This window comes from Ursus arctos, unplaced genomic scaffold (assembly GCF_023065955.2).
Source record: "Ursus arctos isolate Adak ecotype North America unplaced genomic scaffold, UrsArc2.0 scaffold_12, whole genome shotgun sequence".
Lineage (NCBI taxonomy): Eukaryota > Metazoa > Chordata > Mammalia > Carnivora > Ursidae > Ursus > Ursus arctos.
Window position 1 is genome coordinate 67,196,146 of NW_026622786.1, and position 23,826 is coordinate 67,219,971.

Consider the following 23,826-nt stretch of genomic DNA (forward strand, 5'->3'; position numbering starts at 1 on the left):
CGCATGACTCTCACAAATTTCCTTTGTCCTGAAGTTTACTCTGCTGAGACCAAAGAGGCCACAGATGCAGGGGCTGGGAGGTTCTGAATAGCTTAGAGATGAAGAGCTTAGCCCTAGGTCAGAAAGACTTGGGTTTGAATCTCAACCTTGCCACTTGCAACCTCTCTGCCTCATTTTCTTCCTTTGATTATAATAGTACTTAACTCATAGGATTGTTACGAGAATTATTACAAGACCACACACAGGAAGCACTCAGTAGATGTCAGTTGCTTTTTTAAAGACTTCTTAAATTTTTTAAATTTAATTAAATTTTTATTTAAATTCTATTTAAACGAGGTACATACAGTACATCATTAGTTCCAGATGTAGTGTTCAATAATTCATCAGTTGTGTATAACAACCAGTACTCATCAGATCACGTGCCCTCCTTGATGCTCATCACAGTGACCCCCTCCCCTCCAGCAATCCTCAGTTTGTTTCCTAGAGTTGAGAGTTTCCTATGGTTTTTCTCCCTCTCTGATGACTTCCCATTCCGTTTTCCCTCCCTTCCCCTATGATCCTCTGTGCTGTTTCTTATATTCCACATATGAGTGAAACCATATGATAATTATCTTTCTCTGATTGATTTATTTCACTCAGCATGTCAGTTGCTTTTGATGAAGTCATGGTTCAGAGCATGGCCTGCACAGCCGGACAGGGTGGGTTTTGTCAGTTACCATTTTGTAACCTGGGGGGTCCCTTTGCAAGTTACTTAAACCTGTCTATTCGTCCGTTTCCTCATTTGTAAATGTTGTTTCTATCCGAGGGGATTGTGGGAGGAGTAAGGAGTGGCAGGTGGTAAGCACTAAATTGTTATTACTGTCTTCCCTCCATAGCACCTTGGATTAGAACCTAGGCCCTGAAACTCCTTACACCACACCTCTTACTCTGCCCCTTTCTCTGAGTCCAGGATACCTTCTTCATTCATTTATGATTCATTTAGTCACTCAGCAAATGTCCCCTGAGAACCTACTGTGTGCTGGACCCTATGATATACCCTGGGGATACAGAGGTGAACCAGACGTGGTTCTAGACCTTACTGGGTTCACAGACTACTCCCTCCTTCTTAAAAATCTTTTTTGCTTTAGTTTTCATGAAACCACACTGTCCATGTTTCCTCCTGCTCCCTGCCATCTCCTTCACATCCCCTCTACCTGTCAGCTTTGGAGGGCTCCAGAGACACCTCTGTGCTAACGATGCCTACCTTCACGCCTCCGGGGCAGCCCACTCCCCAGGCTCCAGGGTCGTATGTGTATCTGCTTACCTGACACGCCCGGTCTGGTGTCCAGTAGTCAATGCCACTGCAGAGATCCCTTCCGGATCCCATTTCCTCACCACCATCCCAACTGGTCTCCACCTGCGTCTCCTCTGTCTGTCTTTGTGGCACCACCGTCTCTCGGTTGCTCAAGTCACAAACTCCCGATCTGTCTTTGATTCTTTCTGCATACAATCCATGCACAGGTCCTACAAAGCTGTGGCCAAAATATTTCTCAAATTTGCCTTTCTCTTTTCATCATGGCCACCCAGCTCTGATTCAAGCTCCTGTGATCTCTGCAGGGAACTGTTCAACAGCTTCCTCTCATGCCCCTAAAACCCATTCTCTCCATGACAGGCAAGGGAATCCTTTTACTACATTCCCTATTTAAATGACTCTTCACTGTACCTAGGATAAGCTCCAAACTCTGACCCCAGGCTGAAAGGCCCTGTGTGAGCTGCACCCTCGGACCCTCGCCAGCTCACCTCCTGTGTTTATCACAATCCTGCCACGAGCCTTCCCTCTGGTATTTGAAAATGCCACCCTCATCCTTGCTTCTGGGACTTTGTTTGCCCAGAATTCTCTGGCCAGCTTCATTGAATGGCTCATTCTTATCATCCTTCCAGGCTCAGCTCACATGTCAGAGGCCTTTCCTGATCACACCATCTAAAGCAGACCTTGTCCGCATCCCCTCGGTGATTCGCCATCGTGTGGCTCCCCTTAGTGCTTTCCTCGCGCATATTACAATCTGGGGTCACCCAGCTTAGTGACCATTCGTAGTCTGTTATCCCCGTCTATGGTCAGCTCCTTGGAGGCAGGAACCGCATCTGTTTGGTTCACCCCCGGGTCCTAGAAACAGTAAGTTCATAGCAAGTATTTGTTGAATGAATGAAGGAAGGAAGGAGTAAACTGGGTGATAAATACTTTAACAGAAGGATATCTTAAAAATCTATGGTGGTCCAAAAAAGAGAGCTGCTGTTCCTGAGAGAGTCAAGGAAGGCCTCTTGGACAAGGGGCCATGAGGCCTAGCAGTAAAGGATAAGCAAGCTATTGGGGAGGGCTGGGGGATAGGCATTTCCACCTGCAGGAATGGCAGGCAAGAAGCGCAGAGAAGAACATGTGTGCTGAGGAAGCTGCAGGTTTCTGGAAGTTGCAGGTAGGACTGGAGCATGGAATGGAGGAAGGCAGGAGAAAAAGTGCCCATAGCCCATCCCCTCGGTTCCCTAGCTAGCTATCTGGGTCTCCTATATGGTTGTTCCTCTTCTTGTCCCCATCGATTCATCACATCCTTTCTCTGTGACCAGAAGTTCTGTTCAGTCATATCCAGGGCGTTCCTGAGCAGAGAAAACTTAATTGTGCCACTTCGGAGGTCTAGATTGTGCATGACAAAGGACGTTGACTTTGTTTCATTTGCTCAGTTGTTTTTAAAGAAAGAGTTCTCAGGTTTTCTGAAACATTATTCCACTTGCCTTAGGACATGCACCCTGACTTCCATAAGCATCTACTTTGACTTTTTCTTTTTCCTTTAGCTTCATATTTATTGTGCCAATTTCTTTTCTACTTTAACTTTAAAAAAATGGAAATATTTTAGTCGATAATAAAAAGATTAGAGTTAGGGCTTTTTCCGCCTGATGCCCATGGGGAAACAGCTTCCTGGGGTACATCTCAGCAGGGGAGCTTTCTAATGCTCCTTGCTCCTCCCCTCCCCCTCCAGTGCCATTTGAGAGGCTAAGCCTGCCAGGATCAGTCCCCAGGCCTCCCAGTCCTTCAGCTCAGAGATGAAGGAAACTGCATAGGTCTTACAGTCCTAAGATCAGGGTGATTGCCTTGCTAGACTGCAAGCCCCTGAGAGCACAGCAGGATGCGGAGCATGGTCTCGTAACCAGAGGGTTGTGGGTCCCAGCTCTGCCATTGCTGTGGGGTGTTTCTGAGCTTCAGCCCTCCCTCTATAAGGAGGAGAGACAAAGCAGCTCACCCTCCCGACTGGCGCTTATGCCTGCCTAAGCTTCAGCTTCTTTCTGCTCGCCAAACCTGGGCTAAGACCCCCTGCCCCTCCTGGGTCGGATCTCCCTTCTTTCTCTGGCTAGAACGTGTGATAGACCCTAAGGGGCTGCCCCATGTGACCTCACCGCACCGCTCGCAGGTCTGAGGTGAAGCAGGGAAGCAGCTCAGAATGTAGAGGAAAAACCCATTTCCTCCCTGGTGTCTAGGAGGAAGCAAACTCCACACTAAATTATGTTGCAAATATGCCCTAAGGTACTTTTAATTTTATTGGCACTGATTGTAATTTACTCTTTAGGCCCCTGATAGCAGGATGAGCTGTTGGCTGCTGGCAAGGGGACAGCCCTTCATCACTTGGTTTTAATTAAGGTTCTTAAGTTTGGAAGGAAAGAACAGAGATGCTTTCTTTCCCTTCTAATCTCAGTCCTAAATTGTAATGAAGGGCCCCGCATTAGTGACACACTCCTTGCTCTGACACGGCCAAAGAAAGGTACCTCTTTGGGCTGCCGAGGAAAACTGAGGATGTGCCTGCTTGTTCCTATCAGTCCCTCATTCTTCCATCACTTGATTTCCTGTTCCTTCCTCTGCCAAACCTTGAATGATAACCTACCACACACCAGGCCTTGCTCTGGCCCTATGGATTTAAAAAATCAACAATGTATGGTCCCTTCCCTGAAAGAACTCACATTTTAATGGGAGATGGGAATAAACAAAGCATTTATGTGCCACGTGGTATGTGCCATGAGACAGAGAGCTGTGCCTTGAATTATGAGCACACAGAGGAGGCCGTTACCTCATCCTGAGGAATAAAATAGTCTATTTGAACTGAGATTTTTTTATACTAGTCAGATGAATAATATTAGCCGCTATAACAAGCAACCCCCAGATTTCAGCAGCTTAGTACGGTCAAGGCTTCATCACAGTCCCGCTGGGTCAAGAGGCTTTCCTGGTCATTTTCCTCCTAGCATTGACTCCTTCTTATGATACCGTTGTTTTGACATGTAGCTTCCATGCACAAGAGCAAGAGAGAATGTGGGCGATTATGTATGAGTGTTATCATCAGGCCCGAAAGTGGCCGGTGTCACCACTGCTGACATTCCATCGGAATGACATTCCAGCGCAATAGCAAGGGAAAGGGGGCAGTGTCTTCCCTTTCCCAGGAAAAGGGAATAAGACTGATGAGCATCCACTCAGTTTCTGCCTTACACGTGAAGCTTGCGTCAAAGTTAGCCAGATTGAGAGAAAATGTATTACAGGCAGAAGAGCTGTCTACGATGTGTACATGTGGAGACAGATGTCGTGAGCAGGTCCACGTACCGCAGGTGGTTCCACACGGCTGGAGTGCCCGGTGTCAGACCAGAAGGGGCACGAGCTAAGACTAGATGGCGCAGGGACTGGATCGTGCAGGGCCTTTCAAAATATGTGAAGGGGCTTGCAGTCTATCCTGGGAGCAGTAGAGAAATCCAGAACAGTTTTAACTGGGGAAGTAACATGATTTGTTTGCATTTAAAAAGATTACTCTGGAGCAGCAAGGAAACCAGGGAAGAAGCTATTGTAGTTGAACAAGTAAAGATGATGGGACTTGGATCGGACATGTTCCCGGTCCTCAAGGAGCTTATAGACACACAAACGTCCTTATCAGCCAGGTGTAGAGCAACAAGTACTGAGGCCCAAGCAAGAATCCAGCAACCACTTTTAAAATAAGAAAATCGAGGCACAGTGAGGAGTTGCCACTTCTCCATGGTCACAGACTGGGCTAACATTAGAACCAGAATCAGAACCCCTGCTTCTGCCTTCTAGCTGGGCCCACACAAGTCCATGAAGCCAGGTTGGGTACAAACCATACTAAGGATGTTGTTGGAATTAGAATTTGTGGTCTTCGGTATTTCCAGCAAAGTGCAGGGCATGTGTAGTGAAAAAGAAAAAGAACTTAGACCCTATTTAGGTAAATATCCTAGACTGTTTTTTACTCCATCTCCAGCCCCTAGACTCTCAGAGTGGGAAGGTGTCTTAGAAACTAATCCTTTAATGTTGTTTTGGAAGTACTGCCCGATGTGGTTAGACATGAAAAAGAAATTAGAAACATAAAAACTGGGAGGGGGACAGGCAGGAGATAGAAGTACTATGTACAGGTGGTAAGTTTCCAGGCATCCTGACTTCCTTGCTGTTCCTGAAACATGCCCAGTGCATGTCACTGTTGCATTTACTTCTCCTTCCATCTGGAAGGCTTTTCAAACTTATAGCCTCAAGACTAACTCTCCTGCTCCATTCATGCTGCTGGTTTTCTAGAACCCTCTATTATTTTCTATTCCATTTCTTTACTTTGTCTCCATGACACTAATGCCTCCTGACATCTTGTATTTATTAATTGATTTGTTTATTCCCTTTCTCTCCTCATAGACTATAAACTCTTTGAGCTCAGGAACTCTCTATTGTGTTCACTGCTTTATCCCTAGTACCCAGCACACTCCCTGGTGCATACCCAATGCCTAGAACACTGTCTGACGTATCATAGGCACTCAGAGATTATTTGTTGAATAAGCCAATGAAAATCCAAGAAAATCAAATAAATTATTATAAATAATAATAGAATTAGTGAAGTACTGGGTACAAATTTAATATGTCAAGAGCAAGAGCCTTTAGGGGCACCTGGCTGACTCAGTTGGAGGGGCATGCAACTCTTGATCTTGGGATCGTGAGTTTGAGCCCCATGTTGGGTGTAGAGATTATAAAAATAAATAAATAAACTTAAAAGAAAAGAACAAGAGCCTTTATATTTAAAGAACCATTAGTTAGAAGAGTTAGTGGAAGAAAGCATCACATTTACAGCAGCAAGTAAAAATGTAAACTGCCTTGGCATCAAAAAGAAACATTCATGGTCTATATGAAAACAAAACAAAAATTTTTAAAACTTCCTGCTGTACCCAAGAGAAAATTTGAATAAATAGTCAAAACATATTCTTGGATTGGAGGGCTCTAAGTCATAAGAGCTGATTCTTCCTATGGCAATGCAAAAGTCTAATATGGTTATATTATTGAGAATATTGACAGGGGCTAGGGGAGAAAGAAAATTAAACAAGCTAATCATAAAGATCATATAGAAAAATATGCAAGACGATACAGGAAAATTTGGGAAAAGAGGCATAATGAGGTGATAACAGCTGTGCATTGCAAAACACTAATTCGAAAAGATACATGCACCCCCTACATTTATGGCAGCATTATTTACAATAGCCAACATATGGAAGCAGCCCAAGTGTCCGTTGATAAATGAATGGATAAAGATTGGTATAAATATGTATATATATATATATATATATATATATATATATATAATGGAATATTACTCAGCCATAAAAAGGAATGAGATCTTGGTATTTGTGATAATGTGGGTGGACCTAGACGGCATTATGCTAAATGAAATAAGTCAGAGACAAATCCCATATGATTTCCCTTTATATATAAAATCTTAAAAATCAAAACAAACAAGCAAACAAAAAAACAGAAACAGACCCATAAATGTAGAGAACAAATAGGTGGTTTCCAGGGGCAGGGGATGAGCAAAATGAAGGAAGGAGAGTGGGAGGTACAGGCTTCCAGTTAGGGAATGATGAAGTCATGAGGAGGAAAGGTACAGCATAGGGAATAGAGTCAACGGGATGGTAATAGAGTTGCATGGTGACAGATGTTAACTACACTTAAAAGTATAAAATGAAACAAGATACATTATAAACTTAACAAAATTAAAACTATAGTATTGACACATGAATAGATAAATGATTAGAACAGAATAAAAAGTCCAAAACTAAACTCAAATACATACAAAAAATATATATGGCAAAGATGGCGTTTCAAGTCCATGGGGAAAAGCACAATTTCCTAAATAGTGTAGGACAGTAAAGTGCAATCCTTACCTCACAACCTAGGTCCATGTAAATTCAAATTGAAATGGAATATTTAAATGTAAAAAGTGAAACAATAAAAGTAATAGAAGGAACAATGAAAGAATTCCATCCAGAAACCACAAAAGGAAAGATTGATAAATCTGTATAAAAAATTAGCATTTAGAAATTTCTGGATGGAAAAAAGTACTAGTAGAAGTCAAGTCAAAAAATAACGACAAGCTGAGCAAAAATATATTTTTTTAAGATTTTATTTATTTATTTGACAGAGAGAGACAGCCAGCGAGAGACGGAACACAAGCAGGGGGAGTGGGAGAGGAAGAAGCAGGCTCCCAGCAGAGGAGCCCGATGCAGGGCTCGATCCCAGAATGCCGGGATCATGCCCTGAGCCGAAGGCAGATGCTTAACAACTGAGCCACCCAGGCGCCCCTTGAACAAAAATATTTTTGTACTACATGTAAAGACTAACATTCCAGCTTTCAAAATGGGCAGATGAAATTAACAGACAATTCATAGAAAACAAAATGCAAATAGTTCTTAAACATATGAAAAGCCTAAACCAAGTAATAAAAGAGAATTATACTAAGAGAAATTCAGATTAAAACTAATCTTAGGGGCACTGAGGTGGCTCAGTTGGTTAAGCATCTGGCTCGTGATCTCAGCTCAGGTCTTGATCTCAGGGTCGTGAGTTCAAGCCCCACGTTGGGCTCCATACTGGGTGTGGAGCCTACTTTAAAAAAAAAAAAAAGCAAAAAACAGAAAAACCAAAAAAACTAATCTTAGATATCCTTCTTCACCCTCCCACCAAATTGGCAAATACCAAAAAGTTTCATTCCACCCATGTTGCCAAGTTAATTGCAAAAGACACATTGTAGTATTTTGCTGGGAGAATAAGTTGGTCCTTCTGAAGAGGTCAGTCTGTTAGTATTGGTCAGAACTGCAAATGCACAGGGGACCCAGAAATTCTGCTTCTTGAAATTTATCCTACATATAATTCTGTATGTGTGAAATAGCATATATTCAGAGTCAGTCACTAAGACATTGTTGGTAACAAGAAAAGGTTGGAAATCACTTAAATGTCTATCAGTAGAAGACTGGCTGAATAGTTTATATATGGCTGTTAAAAAGAATGAGTAACTGTTTATGCACTGAGAAAAAATTACCTCCAAGACATGTTAGGGAAAAAAGCAGATCTGAATAGTATGTTCAGTGTGCCCCCATTTGTGTGTCCTCGTGACGGCGGGGTTGGGCGGGGGATGGATATTTACCTGTTTGTGTATGAAGTGTCTCTGGAAGGATGCAGGAGCACGTGATAACTCTAGGGAGTGAAATCGGGTGCCTGGGGATTCTCCTGGGATAGGGAGGTTTCTCCCTATAAATCCTTTCGTATCTTTAAATCAATTAATGTAATTTGCCGGTTATTTAAAGTGAAATCACGTTAGGTGCCAGGTGTCAGGGTAGGGCAGTGGAAGCCACTCCAGGATGTTATCAGAAGAACCAGGTTCTAGTTCTTACTCCTCCGCTAACTGGCCGGCCGGCCAGCCTTCAGCACACAGCCTCCCCACACGAGCCGGGTGAGGTCAGAGCATCTGGCCTCCATGGCCCTGTCCAGTGCCGGCATTCAGAGATAGAAACTGGAGCTTTTCCTTACACATTTCTTAAGTCATCTCTCTGCCTCCTCCTCTCCTCTGCAGCTCATCAAAAGCTCAGAGGAAAAGACAGACAATTGAAGAAAATAAAATTGCGAAGATGACTTTTATAGGACTCCTGTTGAATCATTGTGCATTCCACCTCCAAAGCTGAAAATGATGAGTTTAATATCACACAGAGCAGTGCCTCTTGTGTCTCTCCAAAGACAGCTTATGCTACCCGGAGAATGGGGAGCTCGGCAAGACATAATTTTTCAATCCAACTCGGAGGCAAATGAAATGACAGTCATCAGACCCACATTCTAGAAGCAACACAGTTTTCATTTGGTTTTAACTTCGTTTGAAAGGGTCCCAAGGAGGAAGAATCCTTCTAAAGCACAGACTTTCTTTCTTTCCCAGGAACGCATGCTAGAAAGGGGATGGAAAGGTGGCCAGGTTTTGCCTTGGCCATTTCTAGAGTTGACCCATTGACGGTGAGACGTTAACTGTGCTGGGAGTCAGGAGACCTGGGTTTCAGGAGACCTTGGTTTTGCCAGGCTGGACAAGTCTCTCTCACACTTGGAGCCTCTGTTACTCTCAGAAAGGATTATTAGGTATACATTGGGCTGATATATAGGAAGAGAAGGTCAGATTTGAGGGACATTGAAGATCTATGTGCCAAAAAATTCCCCGACTCTTGCCAGTCCATTCTGGTGTCTGGGCAGTTCCTCTGGAGTCGTTGGTCCAGTCATTCTGCGTGCAGCTCCTGAGCACCCTTCGTGTCCAGCCTGCTGGGCTCTCTACAGACCTCTCCCTACCTGCAGGGAGCTCATACACGGGAATGTTTGCAAATAATACCATATCAGGCTAGGGAATGCCTCAAATATGTGCAAGTAGAGAGCAGAGAAAGACTAGTCAACATCATCTTTACAGAGCACAAGGTATAATATGTATTATTTTTTCCATGCCCTATTTATATATCATTGGGGAACAGGTATGGCAACATGAAATGAGGTTAAATAAAAGAATTAATATGTCACATGTAACACTCCCAGAGTTAGGCTTGGCATGCATTAAAATATGCAGTAAATGACAGTAATTATCATTGTGGTGTGTGTTTCCCACTATAACTCTCTGAGGTTGGAATTAAAATAACCCCTTTGTCAAATATGAAAGCTGAGACTCACTGTAGGGCCATGATCTCCCCCAGAACCCTCAGCTAGAAATGGCCCAGTCAGGCCCAAACCATAAGCAGGCCCAATATAAATACAGTTGTGTTACCTGAAGGTATTTCTCATTAATCAGAAAAACAAAGTCTGCTAGTGCCTTTAGTTGTGAATGGATAAATTGTTCTGGGTAAATGGCATCCTGACTTCCCCCAACAAGACCCTCACCTCTTCAGGACTCTGACGGGGGTCTGCTGAACTAGTGGTCTAGCCCCCAGGGGCAGATGGCGTTCAGAGTGAGGAGAAATTGATGTTCCCGAGTCTCAGCCCCTCAATTACACTGCACATGGGGGCTAAATCTGCTGCCATGTAAGCACAGCTCGGAAGGAACGCGTGTGTGTGTGTGTGTACGCACACGCACACGCCACGTCTAGCATCTGGTCCGTTAGGGCAAGCTCTGCGACCGCAGACATCCATTTGTCAACCTTTCTCTCACCAGAAAACAAGCCTGGAGTTTTATATCGACATCCACGCCCACTCCACCATGATGAACGGCTTCATGTACGGCAACATCTTTGAGGACGAGGAACGGTTCCAGAGGCAGGCCGTTTTCCCCAAGCTCCTCTGCCAGAACGCTGAGGACTTCTCCTACGTAGGTCAAGAGTTCTCTCTCAGCAGCCCGCACCCAGCCCCCTCCCTTCCCTCTTCCCTCAGCTCAGTCGGGTTTCTTGGTCTCAGAACGCCCGCTCCGTGCCAGGCCCTGGGTGGGCGATGGAGATAGAGGTGAACAAGCTACCCCATGTCCTCGAGACGCTCCTCGCCAGTCAGCGGGGCACAGTCTTGGACGAAGCAGCACCCGGTCTTTCTGAGGAGCTGGGATTTTTTCAGTTGGTGTGACGCCAGCATCAGCAAGAGAAGGGACTCACCAAGCACCCACCACATGCTGGCCTCCCCCCTCTCCCAGGGTCTACTTTCACCTCATCCAGCCCTTTCAGTAGGAGCCTCACCCCTGCTGAAGGGGGTCGTGTGCCCACCGTGCTCTCCCTCCGTGACCATTGCTGGGAGTCGATTTCTGTGTCAGTGATTTGTGGGGGATCTGCCCGGCCCGCATCCTAGCTTCCCGGGAGGACAAAGGCAGTTCTCGGTAGCAGAGGGGGCTGCAGACAGTAAAGACCTCAGCAGACCCCAGACGTGGGGACGTGGAAGAGCGTTTTTGCACATTTTCCTTTGTTTTGATACTACATTTCTAAGGCCTGTTATTTCCACGTGGCCAGAGGGGGAGAGGCCCACAAAGGTCATAGCAATTTTTGAAGTTGAGGAGCTGAAAACGTCCCTGTCCATTGCTCCAGGCCTGGACATTAGTGCAGATGATGAATTTCTCCATGAAGTAAGGTGCACTTTGGATCCCAGAAGTTTTGAATGGCAGACCAGGAAAGGAACTGGCTCAGTTTCCTCTCTGTACCCAAGAGACACGATGGCCCAGAGAAGTTCAGTATGTACAGCAAAGTCACTCAGCCTGTGGCGGCAGAATCAAAGCAGGTGGCTCCCCAGCTGCATCTCTGGGGTAGAAACACCATGCCTGATTCTGTAGGAATCTATGGGCTGGCCAGCTGCAGGCTTTTTGAAACCACTGAAATTTTAGAGCAGACCGTGGTCTCCTGGTCCATACTCCCCTGAAGGCGGGGCCACAGGCCTCAGAGACCAAAGGGGCCCAGTGTAGGAGCTTTATTTCTGGCCTCGCTTGAGGGTGTTCCTGTGCTGCAGCCACAGTAAGAGCTCAAGGCCAGGGTCAAGGTCATCTGTCCTCATCCAGTCTCTGTCTCCCCTCTTCTCTGATCCTCAGTACCCGACTCTAAAATGATTTCACTGCATGGACTTCAAGGGTCCTTTCAGATGTGACATTCGAATTTTCTGACCCCTTCCTTTACCTCTGAATTCACACACACGCACACACACACACACACACAATTTCTCTTCCTTTCAATGTGTCTCTAAATATCTGCCTCGTTTTGCTGTTTTCTTTCTCCCTCTTTTCCTCTTATATCCTGCTTCACAAGACACACATTCCCTTATTAAAACCACAGCTCCTTATTTATTTTGATCTCCATGGGTTGGCACAGAATGCCTGTTTAATCACAGATGAGTCACCCTCACAATTCCATGAAAGAGATGTCATTATCACCTCCACTTTACAGATGGGGAAACTGAGGCTGAACCAAATAACGCAAGTTGCCTAACATCTCGCACATTTTTGAACGGAGGCCTTGAGACGCCAACCTGCTTGTTTTGCCCTCTCTCTGTCTGCTGTGATGGGTGAGGCCGACACCCTAGCAGAGAAACAGCCATGGTCCCTACCCCCTGTGATGTTGGGTGGGAGTCCAGCCGCCCCTCGTGGAGGGGGAGCATTGCGATGGAGCATCGGGGTGTCTGCAGTCCCTCGGTCCTCGGTTCAGATCTGTGCTCTATCGCTTGCTTGCTCCATCTCTGTGAGCCTCGTTGTCTCACCAAGAGGGGCAAAGCTGCAACACCTCCGTCAAAGGGTTATTTTGAAATGCCATGTGGGAAACGACATTATAAAGCTGAAAGCATTGCCCAAATTTTCATTTTGATTCTCATCAGAGTATCAGTGCTTCTTGCTCTCTTCTGGCCCTTGCTCCAACATCCCCACTCGGATTCCCACAAATATTTGTCCAAAGTTGGATGCGTTCTTTTAATTCTGTTGGTTTATTTCATCCGTCCCCATAATAATTCTGTGATGTGTGATGAACATGCCACTTTTCAGATGAGGAAGCTGAGGCCCAGATGTGTTGTAAGATTTGCTCAAACCCCGATAGCCAGCAAGTGCCGGCCCTGATTCTCTCTTCCCTGATCTGTCTTTCCCAGTCTAGCACATCCTTTAACCGGGATGCCGTGAAAGCAGGAACCGGACGTCGCTTCCTCGGGGGGCTACTGGACCACACTTCCTATTGCTACACCCTTGAGGTCTCCTTCTATAGCTACGTCATCGGGGGCACCACGGCTGCTGTGCCCTACACAGAGGAAGCCTGTATCCTTGGCGAGTCCCCCCAGCCCTGGGCCAGCCCACATCTAGAGGAGAGTATCCAGGTCTGGCAAGATTTAATGGGTAGATTAGAAACCTGGTCTCTGGCTCGCTGAGGGCTGACACCCTGGGGTGAGGATGGAGGCTGTTCTGCGGGTGGCATCTTTGGATTGTCCTGTTTGGCCCTTGCCCTTCTGATGGGCATCCCCCTTCCCAGCTGCCTCTGCTACGGCCTTACGCTGCTCCCATCTCCGTCTCCCCCCCCGCCCCATGAGGGAATGAGTCTTCTGCCGTCTAAGGTACGTAAGCACACAGGCTGGAGGACCATCCCCCAGGTTGCTGAGTAAGACCTGGGTGGTCTTGACTCCATCTTCTAAACCTGAATGTGTAAAACTGTATCTTCTCTTTTCACCTCCCATCTTTTTACACTCTCGCCCTCTTTCTCTTCTCTCTGCTCACCAGTTTTCCTTGTACCCATTTTCTCTCCTTGTCCTCTCCTTCTAGCTCTAGCTTCTGTGTTTTTCTCTTGCTACTTCTTATGCCCCCTCCCTTCCGGCTTCTCTCTTTTCTCCATCCTCCTCTCCTCTCCTTCTCTCCCTGTGCCTCCCCTCTGTCTGCCCTGCCTTCCTTCCCATCCTCTGCACATCTTTCTCTCTGCTTTGGTATTTCCTTCACCAAATTGCTTTTCCTCTTGACTTCCTCCTAAAACTTCTCCAAAAGCCCCCACGCTTGTTATAATGAACTTGGAGGTTATTTCTAGCTTGCTTGAATTTCTAGGGATTATTCAGTCATTCTAGTTTCCTGGGTGTTGATTTTAATGTCAAGGTCACTGCATAAGGTTTGTGACAGATTGTGACAGTTTTTGTGTTCCTTTATCCTTTTGTTTTTGGACTGACCCATTTCTCCTCTCCTAACACTGAGTTTTCTTAGAGAAAGAATTACAGTTGATGAAGGAGAAAGGAAAGAAATGACATTAACTCTGTATATATATAAATTTTCCCTCCCCAGAGTGGAAGTGCTCCTTTTAGCCTTTTTCAACCCTTGGTGAGTGTTTCTGGAGTTCCTGCCATACTCTGTGCAAGAAAACCTCCCTTCTGTTTGGGGCATGACTCTGGACTAGTCCGCCCAGTCAGTTGTAGCCTGGTGGCTCTGGGGGGGTCCTGTTACCTTGCTGAGTACGTGGGAGGCAGGGTGATGGCCCCCGATGGAAGGGTGAGCAGTACGTAGTCCAGGTGTTAGAGCACATTCCAGATCCAGTAGAACACTGGAGAGATCATGGTAAGAACTGAGTCCCCTCCTTCCAGTCACCAAGCCTAAGACAGTCATCTTGAAATCTGCTTTAATAACTACTTGGCCTAGGAAGGCCAAGGGAGTAGGCTCTGCTGTGAGGCAGAGGACCCTGGCCACCTCTACACGCCACACTCTCCCTCCCCCTGCCCCCAACACTTGATGTGTGGCATGACTTCTCCAGGACCCGCTAACTCCTGCGATACACGGAGGGGTGGCATTCCACACGGCACCTGCATTGCTCTCCCCCGATGTTGAGGGAATGGCCTGGAAGAAGCGTTTGAGCATGCACGTCAGAGGGGATCTCACGCACTTATTCACAGTGAGCCGTAGGTCCCTCCAGAGGAGACCTGCACGTAGTCTGTGGGTGATTTCTGATGTCACAGGTGCTTTCTTAGCACCTCAGGTGCTTTTGTGTTGGAAGGAAATGCGGTTCTTCGTAGAATGCCCCTCCCTTGGCCCAGGCCCAGATTTCCTCCTCAACATCCAGTCCTCGTGCATCAAAATAAACACACTGTCAGTATGGGCCAGGAATCCTACGAGGCACCCAGGGCAAAATACTCAACAAAAAGCCACGGACCCTGACTTCACAGAGCTCTCGGTCTACTCGGGGAGACAGAAAGGGAAAGAGGCAATTCTAATAGGTATGGTCCGTTCTGTAGTGGAGGAGTTCCAGAGAGTCATGGGAAACTTCCCTGTGACAAATATGTCTGCGTGTCTGCCATAAGCCAGGGTAAGTTCTAGGCACGCTGGATGTAGCGGTGAACATACTAAAGACAACAATGTCTTCGTATGGGGGTAGGGGGTCAAGCACAATTTTGGGAGGTCAAGGAAGGCTTCCCAGTAGAAGTGACATCTACGCTGAGTTTTTAAGATTGAGTAGAAATTAGCCAGATTGAGTTGGGGTGGGTTAAGTGGAGGGAGGACATGGCAGACAGAGGGGAGGAAGGAAGGTGTGCAGGAGGTAGGAAGTGGTCCAGAATGGCTGAAGGACTTCAGATGCAGGAGATGACATTGAAGTGGCAGGCTGTGAGGAATTTGAACTTGAACATGAAGGCAATGGAGAGTAATAGAAGGGTTTCACACCATGGGCTACTGTGGAAAGCCCCTCTGCCTACGTTGGGAAGGACAGATTAGAGGGGGCAAGACTGTGGGCAAGAACACTCATAGGAGGCCGTTCTGACAGTCCAGGGGGAGATGAGTCAGGCCTAAGCCTGGGTGCTTCCGGGGAGCCTGTAGAACAGCGGACTCCGTGCATGTGGCTTTGGTAAGCGATTGGATGGGGCTGTCAGCGGGGAGCGGGAGGTAGTGATGGGAAGGAGTTCAGAGTGGACGGCGAGGTGGCACACACGGCACACGAGCTGAGCAGACCAGAATGCCATCGGGCCCACCCTGCCTTGTTCCATCACCTGGAGACAAGAAGAGTAAGCAGGACTTGCAGCATGGAGGCCAGGCCCATTCACCGCAGGAGAGTGACTTAACTTGGTTCTTGTTTGAAATGCATGTTTCCTCTCATACCAGGAGACTTGAGGCAGACAGATTTTGATCTTTGTTGGCTGCTGGCTCCGTGTCCCAATCAGAGAGAGAAATGACATGGTCTGATGGGAATGGCAGTGTGGTCTGGGAGGAAGTGTCCTCCAGACCGGGTGTCGGGAGACCTGCACTGTGACAACAGCACCAGCATCACCCCAGAGAGCGCCCTTCAGCAAGTCTGGTAACCTCCCCAAGGTGAACCCATCCCCTTCACAGAGGGACCATGAACTGTCACTCTTCTAACCCCTGCTATAGGAATTAATTAGAGACAGTCATGAAAAACGTGGCATTAAGCAAAGTGCAGACTTTCAATTGAAACAAATCTGGGTTTGAATCCTGGCTCAACCACTTGCTAGATGTGTCACCTTGGGCAAGTTTTGTCATCTGACTGGAATTTAGTGTCCTCATCTGTAATGGGAGGTTATAGCACTAAACCTCACTGAGTTGCAAGGAGTTAAAATGAACTAATGTATGTGAGTCTGCACCATCAGCTTTAAATACTCAGTGACTGTAGGTTAAAACATCCAAAAGGCGTATGTGACCGTGAGCGAGGACCTGCATTTGTGTGAAGAAGGGGCTGTTAGGACAAGAGGCCATGGCCATGTTGTAGCGTTCGTGGGGAAAGGGTCTCGGTAGAGTCACCCCAACTGAAGGCCTTGGTCTCACAACACCAACTGGCTCACGGAGTGGGGGTGTGGAGTTCCCATGGTGGGGTTTTCACGTCTGCCCCCCAGAACAGCCCTTCTCACATCAGGGTAGGTGGAGGACACGTTAGTTACCCAGGGCATGCTGGGTGAGAGTAAGACCAGGGAAGGGCGAGGGGAGGAGGGAATCCTGAGGGTTATTACACCCGGGCCTACAGTAGTGTCCACCTCTCCACCCACCAGAACAAACGTATCTGACAGTTTAATTTTTCTCCCTCGAAAAGCACTAGCTAAACATTATCAGGGGCTTGTTCTCCAACTTTCCTTCTGCACTCCATCAGGGAAATGCAACAACGGACACAGTCACTGATGCTTCCCTTGCTGTGTGACCTTGGGCTGCTTATCTCACCACTCTGAGCCTTTTTACCCAATTGTAAGATAAAAATAGTGATAATATTCTGCAGGGTTCTTGGGAGAGTGAAATGATGCCATGTATCTCCAGTCCACAGGCACTGCCCGGCACGTGATAGGTACTCAACAGATGTTCCTTCTGCCCCCCATTTTTCTCACCCCCATGCAGACTGCACAGCTTTCCTTGTATTGGGTGAGTCTTCAACCCAATGATCTGGCTCTGAAGCCAGCATCAGGGGTTTGAATGCTGACTCCGCCACCATTACTGAGGAACCCTGAGCAAGCCCTGCCTTCTCTTAGCCTCAGTGTCTGATACTTCTACCCATTAGAGCCGTGGAAGGATATCATGGGTGGACTTGATCTCTACTGTGGTTCCATCCAGCTCTGATAGTCTAAGATTTTTTCTGATTCTGAAATCTGAAATTTATAATCCCATGCTTAGATGAATTTATAAAATCAAGAATCCACAATTCTGTTGTTTGGTAAGTCTAAAGATAGAATGATTCTGTGAATGTAAGTGTTCAGTCTAATAGGGAAAATCAATGCAAAGGTGTCCTGGACAGCCGATCAGGCTAAGCCCATAGCTACTTTCATTCTTTTAGTTAAGGGGTTCTTAACTGAGGGCTTCTGGATGGGCTTCAAGAAGAGCCTATGAACTGTCTACAGTTTATGCAAAACTGTGAGTAAAGATGCACAGTTCATTTTCTGGAAGGAAGACTCATGACTTTTAACAGAATCTAAAAGGGGAACATCCTCAGAGGCTTCTGCCCTGGCTGATGGTCTCCAAGCATGTGTCTGATGTTGAAGTCCTGTGTGTCAGTTCTGCTTTGCATTATTCTAGCTAAGGGCCTTAACCCAATTATTTAAGCACTCCGAACCTCAGTTTCTTCGTCTGTAAAGTAAGGATAAAGATTATTTGCTTCACAGGGTTGTTTTGAGGGTTACATGGAAGAATGCAGATAAATCACTGGGCACACATTTAGTGCCATTAAATATCAGTTCCCTCGCCTTTCCTTCCTGTGGTTTGTTGTTTTTGTTGTTGTTGTGAAATGATAAATTCCGGGGAATTTTGGACCATTCTTCAGCAAACCCTATTTACAATTTACTGGCCTGCCAAGTAATAAATATGCTCTATTCAAACGATTAGAAGAAGAAGAAGAAGAAGAAGAAGAAGAAGAAGAAGAAGAGGAGGAGGAAGAAGGGAGAGAGAGAGAGAGAGAAAGGCTAAACTAGAATCATAAAATAACCCAGAGCTTCTCTGGCCTTTGTTTATGGTCTGGTTACAAGCTACAGGAAATAGCTCTTTGACATAATAGATGAGAAAATCACTGGGAACAGAGACCTTGCGTCCTAAGCAAACTGGTTTCCATACAGGCCTTATAGCTGTGGGCACCTTGAAATCAGAAAATGCTGGCTCTGGGAGAAGAGAATGGCTGGCATGGCCCTGAGAAGATGCAAAGATTTAGAATTCAATTGACTGGTTTGGCCTGAATTCAGAGCCTACTATGTGCCTTGCATTGGGTCCTCTGAAATATGCATTAGACATTGAAGATATCATTTATTTACTTGCCCATCAAACACAACTCATTAGACACTAGAAATGGATAAGGCATGGGCCCTGCTTTCAAGGAGGAGATAGTGTGGAAGGAGGGAGAAAAGTAGAGACAGCAGCATCAGAGGGTAAACACTCTGGCAGAGGAGAATTCTGCTGGTCAGGGAAGCATATGGGAGTCACCTAACCTTGCAGGAGTGTAGGGAAGGCAGAGGGAAGAAAGACTTCCTGGAGGAAGAGAAACTAAGGCTCAGACCTCAAGGACAAAAGGGACGCAGGCAGGAGAAGGGGTAGGGGGGCAGCGTTCCTGGCAGAGGCAGACATGCAGGGGAGAACCCCGATGCCAGAGAGAGGATGTGTGTCCAAAGTATTGGAGGGGAGTTGGGGCTGTGCCAGAAGCAGCAGATGATGAAAGGAACATAGGCAGAGCCGGATGGAAAAGAGAAGGGGGAAGATTTGGGAACTGTGTAACAGGTACATTGAACAAGCAGGGCCCACAGGGTGCGATTAGAAAGCATTTTTTATCCCCCCACTGACCCTACAGATAGATGGAGATAGATTATAGATATAGATCTAGACATATGAAAGCTCTGGCAGGCTCCATGACTTTCTAATAACTCTCAGGAAATTAAAAGTTTTCTAATTAACTCTGGTCACAAGAGTCTCAGTTCAGCAATGACTGCATCTGGTCCAGTCAAAGCCATCACAGCTCTAGCCACCCCAGCCTCTACCTCAGGCTTGTCTCAAACCAGCTCAAGGTAACTTGGGTTTGCTCAGCTTGTCTTGCAGCCCTCTCTCCCACCTTGCTAACCCCAGATGTTCAACCCTCCAGGGTTGAGGAGGATGAGGGAGAGGAGGAAAGGAGCAGAAAAGGTCTTAGGTGACTGGTACTTTCTAGAGATGGCATGAGCAAGCCCTCTTAAGCTTCCTCAGACATACCTTTTTCCCTGGCCCTGGAGTGCCACTGATATCGGCAAGTCCATCTGCTCAGGCCAGTTGTCTTTGGTCCTTCCTCAGTCCCTGGTGATCTGGTGGTTCACCTCTTTGGTCACTGTACCCCTCCAGTAGCCCTCTTGTCTGAAGGGGAGCTAAAGGTTGCAAAACTGGCTTTCTGGTTTCCCTTTGCAAGTCCTGTCTGGTGGTTTCATACCTCACTTTGAAACGTAGTAGTTGTAAGTCGACTCGGGATTTTGGCTAAAGCCAAAAGGAAGACAGTTCCATTTTAACAACATGTTTCAGTATCTAACAGGTAGGATTGAGTATTTTTGGTGATTACTTCGGTGTGGGGGTAAAGGATGAAGTCAAGGAAGATACCCAATTTTCTTGATTTGAACAACGTGGTAGATGGTGGGGCCAGTCACTTAAATTGGAGAAAAGGACTGGGGAGGGGATATTTTGAGCTCTGGGATGAATCGGGTATAGGAGCTTGTGTGACATACAAAAAGAGAAGTTTAGTAGGCAGATGGCTGTTTGATCCTGAAGTTCTGGAGAAAGGTCTGGGCTTTGGGCAGAGTCATAGTAGATTTTTCTACAAGGTACTGTAGAGTCCTAATGAAGGGAGTGATCTTCTTGGCATGCACAGTCAAGGTGGGTTTCCCTTGATTAGTTGGTCAAAAGTGCTGAACTGAGATCCCCATTCCAGTATAGCCCTTTGCCCCTTGCCTCCCTCACAAAGCTGTGTGACCTTAGTTAAATCATTTCAGCTCTCTGGCTACAGCCTGATACTAGGTATCAATGCCAATGAAAGAAAAGAAAAGAAAAGAAAAGAAAAGAAAAGAAAAGAAAAGAAAAGAAAAGAAAAGAAAAGAAAAGAAAAGAAAAAAAGAAAGAAAGAAAGAAAGAAAGAAGAAAGAAAGAAAAGAGAGAGAGAGAGAGAGGGAGGGAGGGAGGGAGGGAGGAAGGAAGGAAGGAAGGAAGGAAGGAAGGAAAGAAACAGAAGCAGCCTCACCAGCATCTGCTAGCTGACTCACTAATAGAAAACGGATGATATGATCTGCGTTGCTCAGAGGCATTATCTGAACATGCGTACGTGTGTACTGGGGCTGTTGGAGGAGGTGTGATGGGGGGAGGCAGGTACTGCCTGATTTTCTTTCTTGATAAGGAGGCTTCACTTTTTAGTCAGAGCAGCAAGAAGCCATCAGGTCTGACCTGTTGGTTGGCATGTACAAATACCCAGGTACTTCCCAGCCCCTGATTATCATGCGCAGGGTCCAGCCTTTGTTAAAATTCATAAGCAAAAAACGCTTCAATCAGAGGTTTTTGGGAACAGAAGACTAAACTGGACGGAAGACTATAGCTTTCTTTTTCTCCTCCACGCAGATGTGGACTAGAATTTGATCTTTAAACACGAGCGCTTACTGAATGGCTGAATGAATGAATGACTAATAGTGGCAGTAGTAATGGTAAAAATAATAACATGGAGATGTGCTTCGTGAGACGGGTCAGGATCCCTGCACCGGAGAACCGGCTTGCCTCGAATTTACCATGTTGGTTTGGGAAGATCTGTTACCCATTCTGGGTTCAAATTTGCCTATCTTTAGGTTAGAAGATGAAATTTTATGATTTCTAAATCATTAGCTAGCTAGATGGATGTATGGATGGGTAGGTAGACAGAACGACACAGAAGGAAGCATTTGATTTTTGGCCTTTGAAATAAGCACCTCCATTTTACAGTAGGGAAACTAAAGCCCAGAAAAGTTGAATAGCATGCCTACGGTTGTTCTCTCAACCCTGCCTGGTACGCTTTGTCTTCCTTTCCTCCCTGCTCTGCAGTTGGCCCAGATTCCTTCCATTTCCTGTAGGACAAAAGCCCTTTCCTGAACCCCACAGAGGTTGGGACCTGCCAGCCAGCCCTGTCCATCTGCTAGCCCCGCTCTCTGTAACCCTCACGCCTGGCCTTGACCCGACCGTCATCCCTGATCACCCAAATGCCACGCAGACGCTCCCTCTGTGGTGCCCAAGCTGAGCTGCCTTGCCCTTTGCCAGTCCTGCCTGGGCCCCGTTGCCTCCTACCTCCACGTCAAAGCGTGCCTCCTCTCCAGGCCTAGAAAACCAAAATGTCATTACCTTCCCCCAGCCTCCCTCATCCCCACAAATGAGGTTTCTAAGGGTTTTATCTGCTGTTGTCAAGTTTATAGCCATAATTCGAAATGCTGTTAATATTACTGACAGCAGAGAGCTACAAATTACAAAGTTGTAAAGTTTCTTTATGGTGATAACTGTCAGCCCTCACTAGCAGCACTGTGGGGCTCCATGGAAACCAAGCTGATGATAAAGAGAGTTGATATTGTTTCGGGATTATGGCTGTTAGCTGACGGTCAGAAAAATCCTGGCTAGTTCTTAAGTAACTTGAACCTGTTTATATTCATGGGCATTTGCACACTTGTGTGCACACTTACTTATGTCTCCATCCTCTTGTTTTACGAATGTGGGGAGAGCCCCCAGCATGGAAGAATTTTATCCAAGATCAGCTTGAACCCATTGCAGAGCTGGGCCTAACTTTGGCCAACTCAAAGGACAAAGAGAGGGACCACGTGCCACATTGTAGGTGTTTAATAAATAATTGTTGAATGGCTGAATGCCTGGAATACTTGGAGGGCTTAGGCAATATTAAGAATGAAGGTGTTAAATAATTTCTGCCTTTAGTATAAAATAAAGCAAAAGCAGCTTTGGAAGTACTGATTTGGGAAAATCAGGCTTTCTGTGTAGTAAAATTGTCTAGGCATTTTAATTGACACTATTAAGTATTGGTCAACAAGGCGAATGTATCAACCGCCACATCCGCTACACACTGCCCTCCTGCTGAAATTGATGCTGACTGGCTGCATTAACAGAAGCAGAGGTCAGGAGCAAAGAGGTGCTGGCCTTTCTTGGCCCTGCTGTGTCACTGACCCCTGGAGTCCCATGTTCGTGCCTGGCCCCTACTCTATGCAGGAGTTTGAGAAAAGAGTACAAGGCCTCTGAAGGACTGAGATGGGAAAGAAAGACAAAACTAGGTTGGCCAACTGTCCAGGTTTGCCTAGGACCTAGGGGTTTCCTGAGACAGGGGACTTCCAGTGCTAAAAACCAGGATAATCCTAAGCAAACCAAGATGGTCGGTCGGTTAGCCTACCCAAAGCTATGACCTGTGAGGAACTTGTCAAGGAACTGGGGTATTTTCCTTTTGGAAGCCTTGACTCAGTCAACTCTCTAAAGAGCCATCATGGAGCACAGCGAGTAGATCTATTGCACGTGGCCCTAGAGGTCAGAACAAGAGCCCCTAGAGGTCAGAACAAGAGCCAGCGGGAGGCAGCTTCATTTGGAACCTCTGTGCGGAGGAAGACAGGGCCACACTCACTGAGCGTCTCCTGTGCTCCAGAACCCGGCCTGGTTTCTGGGGCTGCAGCCTCTGACCAGAGAAGTTCCCGGTAAGGGGACGGAGACAGGCAGGAGAGCGACTGCGGTACAGTGCTGTGACAGAGGGGGACACAAGAAGTGGCTAGAAGGAGCAGCGATCCCAGCCTTGGGGGGGCGGGGGGGGCGGGAGTAAGTGTAGCGAGGAAGGTACCACACAAGGGCCTCGTAAGCCAGGAGAGCAGCACGTGCAGGGTCCCGAGCGCTGGGAGAGCTGCTTCCCTCCTTTGGACGAGTCCAGGCCTTGGGGTGTGAGGTAGGGGTGAGGGGCAGTGAGGCTAGAGAGGACTGAGGACGCCAGTCGGTGGTTTCAAGGAGAGCACCACGCGCATGCGAAGGTCGGAGGCTTGGGGCAGCCTGCGGTGGAGTGCAGCCCAGAGCCATGTCACCCCACCCCGCAAGTAGCACACCCACACTGCTTTATTCCCTCTCCTCTCGTCTGGCTGTGCTCCCTGCGAGCTGGCTCGGCAAGGGGTCAGAGGATCCTCTTCTTCCTAATTCCCGAGCAAACCCAGCTTCCCAGACTACCCCATCTAACCAGATGTTTGGGGATAGCTCCTGATAGCATCGCTGGCTAAGGGACAGTGTTCGCCTGGGAGATTCATGATCCACGGACTTTGTTAATCTGCTCTCTGCCACTGACCTGCTGTGTGATCTTGAGCAAATCACTGGCCTTCCCTGATCCCACTTTCCCATCGGTGAAATTAAGAGTTTGGACAAAGGGCCTCCTCCAGATCTCATTCAAAGAGCCTATTGAACCTGGATCTAACTCATTTATTGAACATCTACTAAGTACTGGACACAGTCATCCCTAGGATTTTGTCAAACCTCTGAGGGCACAGGCTATTCTCCACAGGACCACCATCCCTCCCTTTCTTCCAGAAAACCCTGGAACCAGCACCTGAAATCTCACTTCCCAAGCAGCAGGCTGTATGCCCAGCAAGACACACTGCCTGTCTAGGGTTTCTTATCCGTC

At 46.8% G+C, this 23,826-nt stretch overlaps 1 protein-coding gene across 1 annotated transcript in view; it reads left to right on the plus strand.

The window, feature by feature from the left end:
- The window catches only part of LOC113254695 (AGBL carboxypeptidase 4), a 180,037-nt gene that overhangs the window by 118,254 nt on the left and 37,957 nt on the right, over window positions 1-23,826 (plus strand). Inside the window, exons 6-7 of the mRNA XM_057310255.1 lie at window positions 10,491-10,643; window positions 12,875-13,037. Coding sequence (XP_057166238.1) covers window positions 10,491-10,643; window positions 12,875-13,037 — 316 coding nt within the window. The remainder of the gene's footprint in view (window positions 1-10,490; window positions 10,644-12,874; window positions 13,038-23,826) is intronic.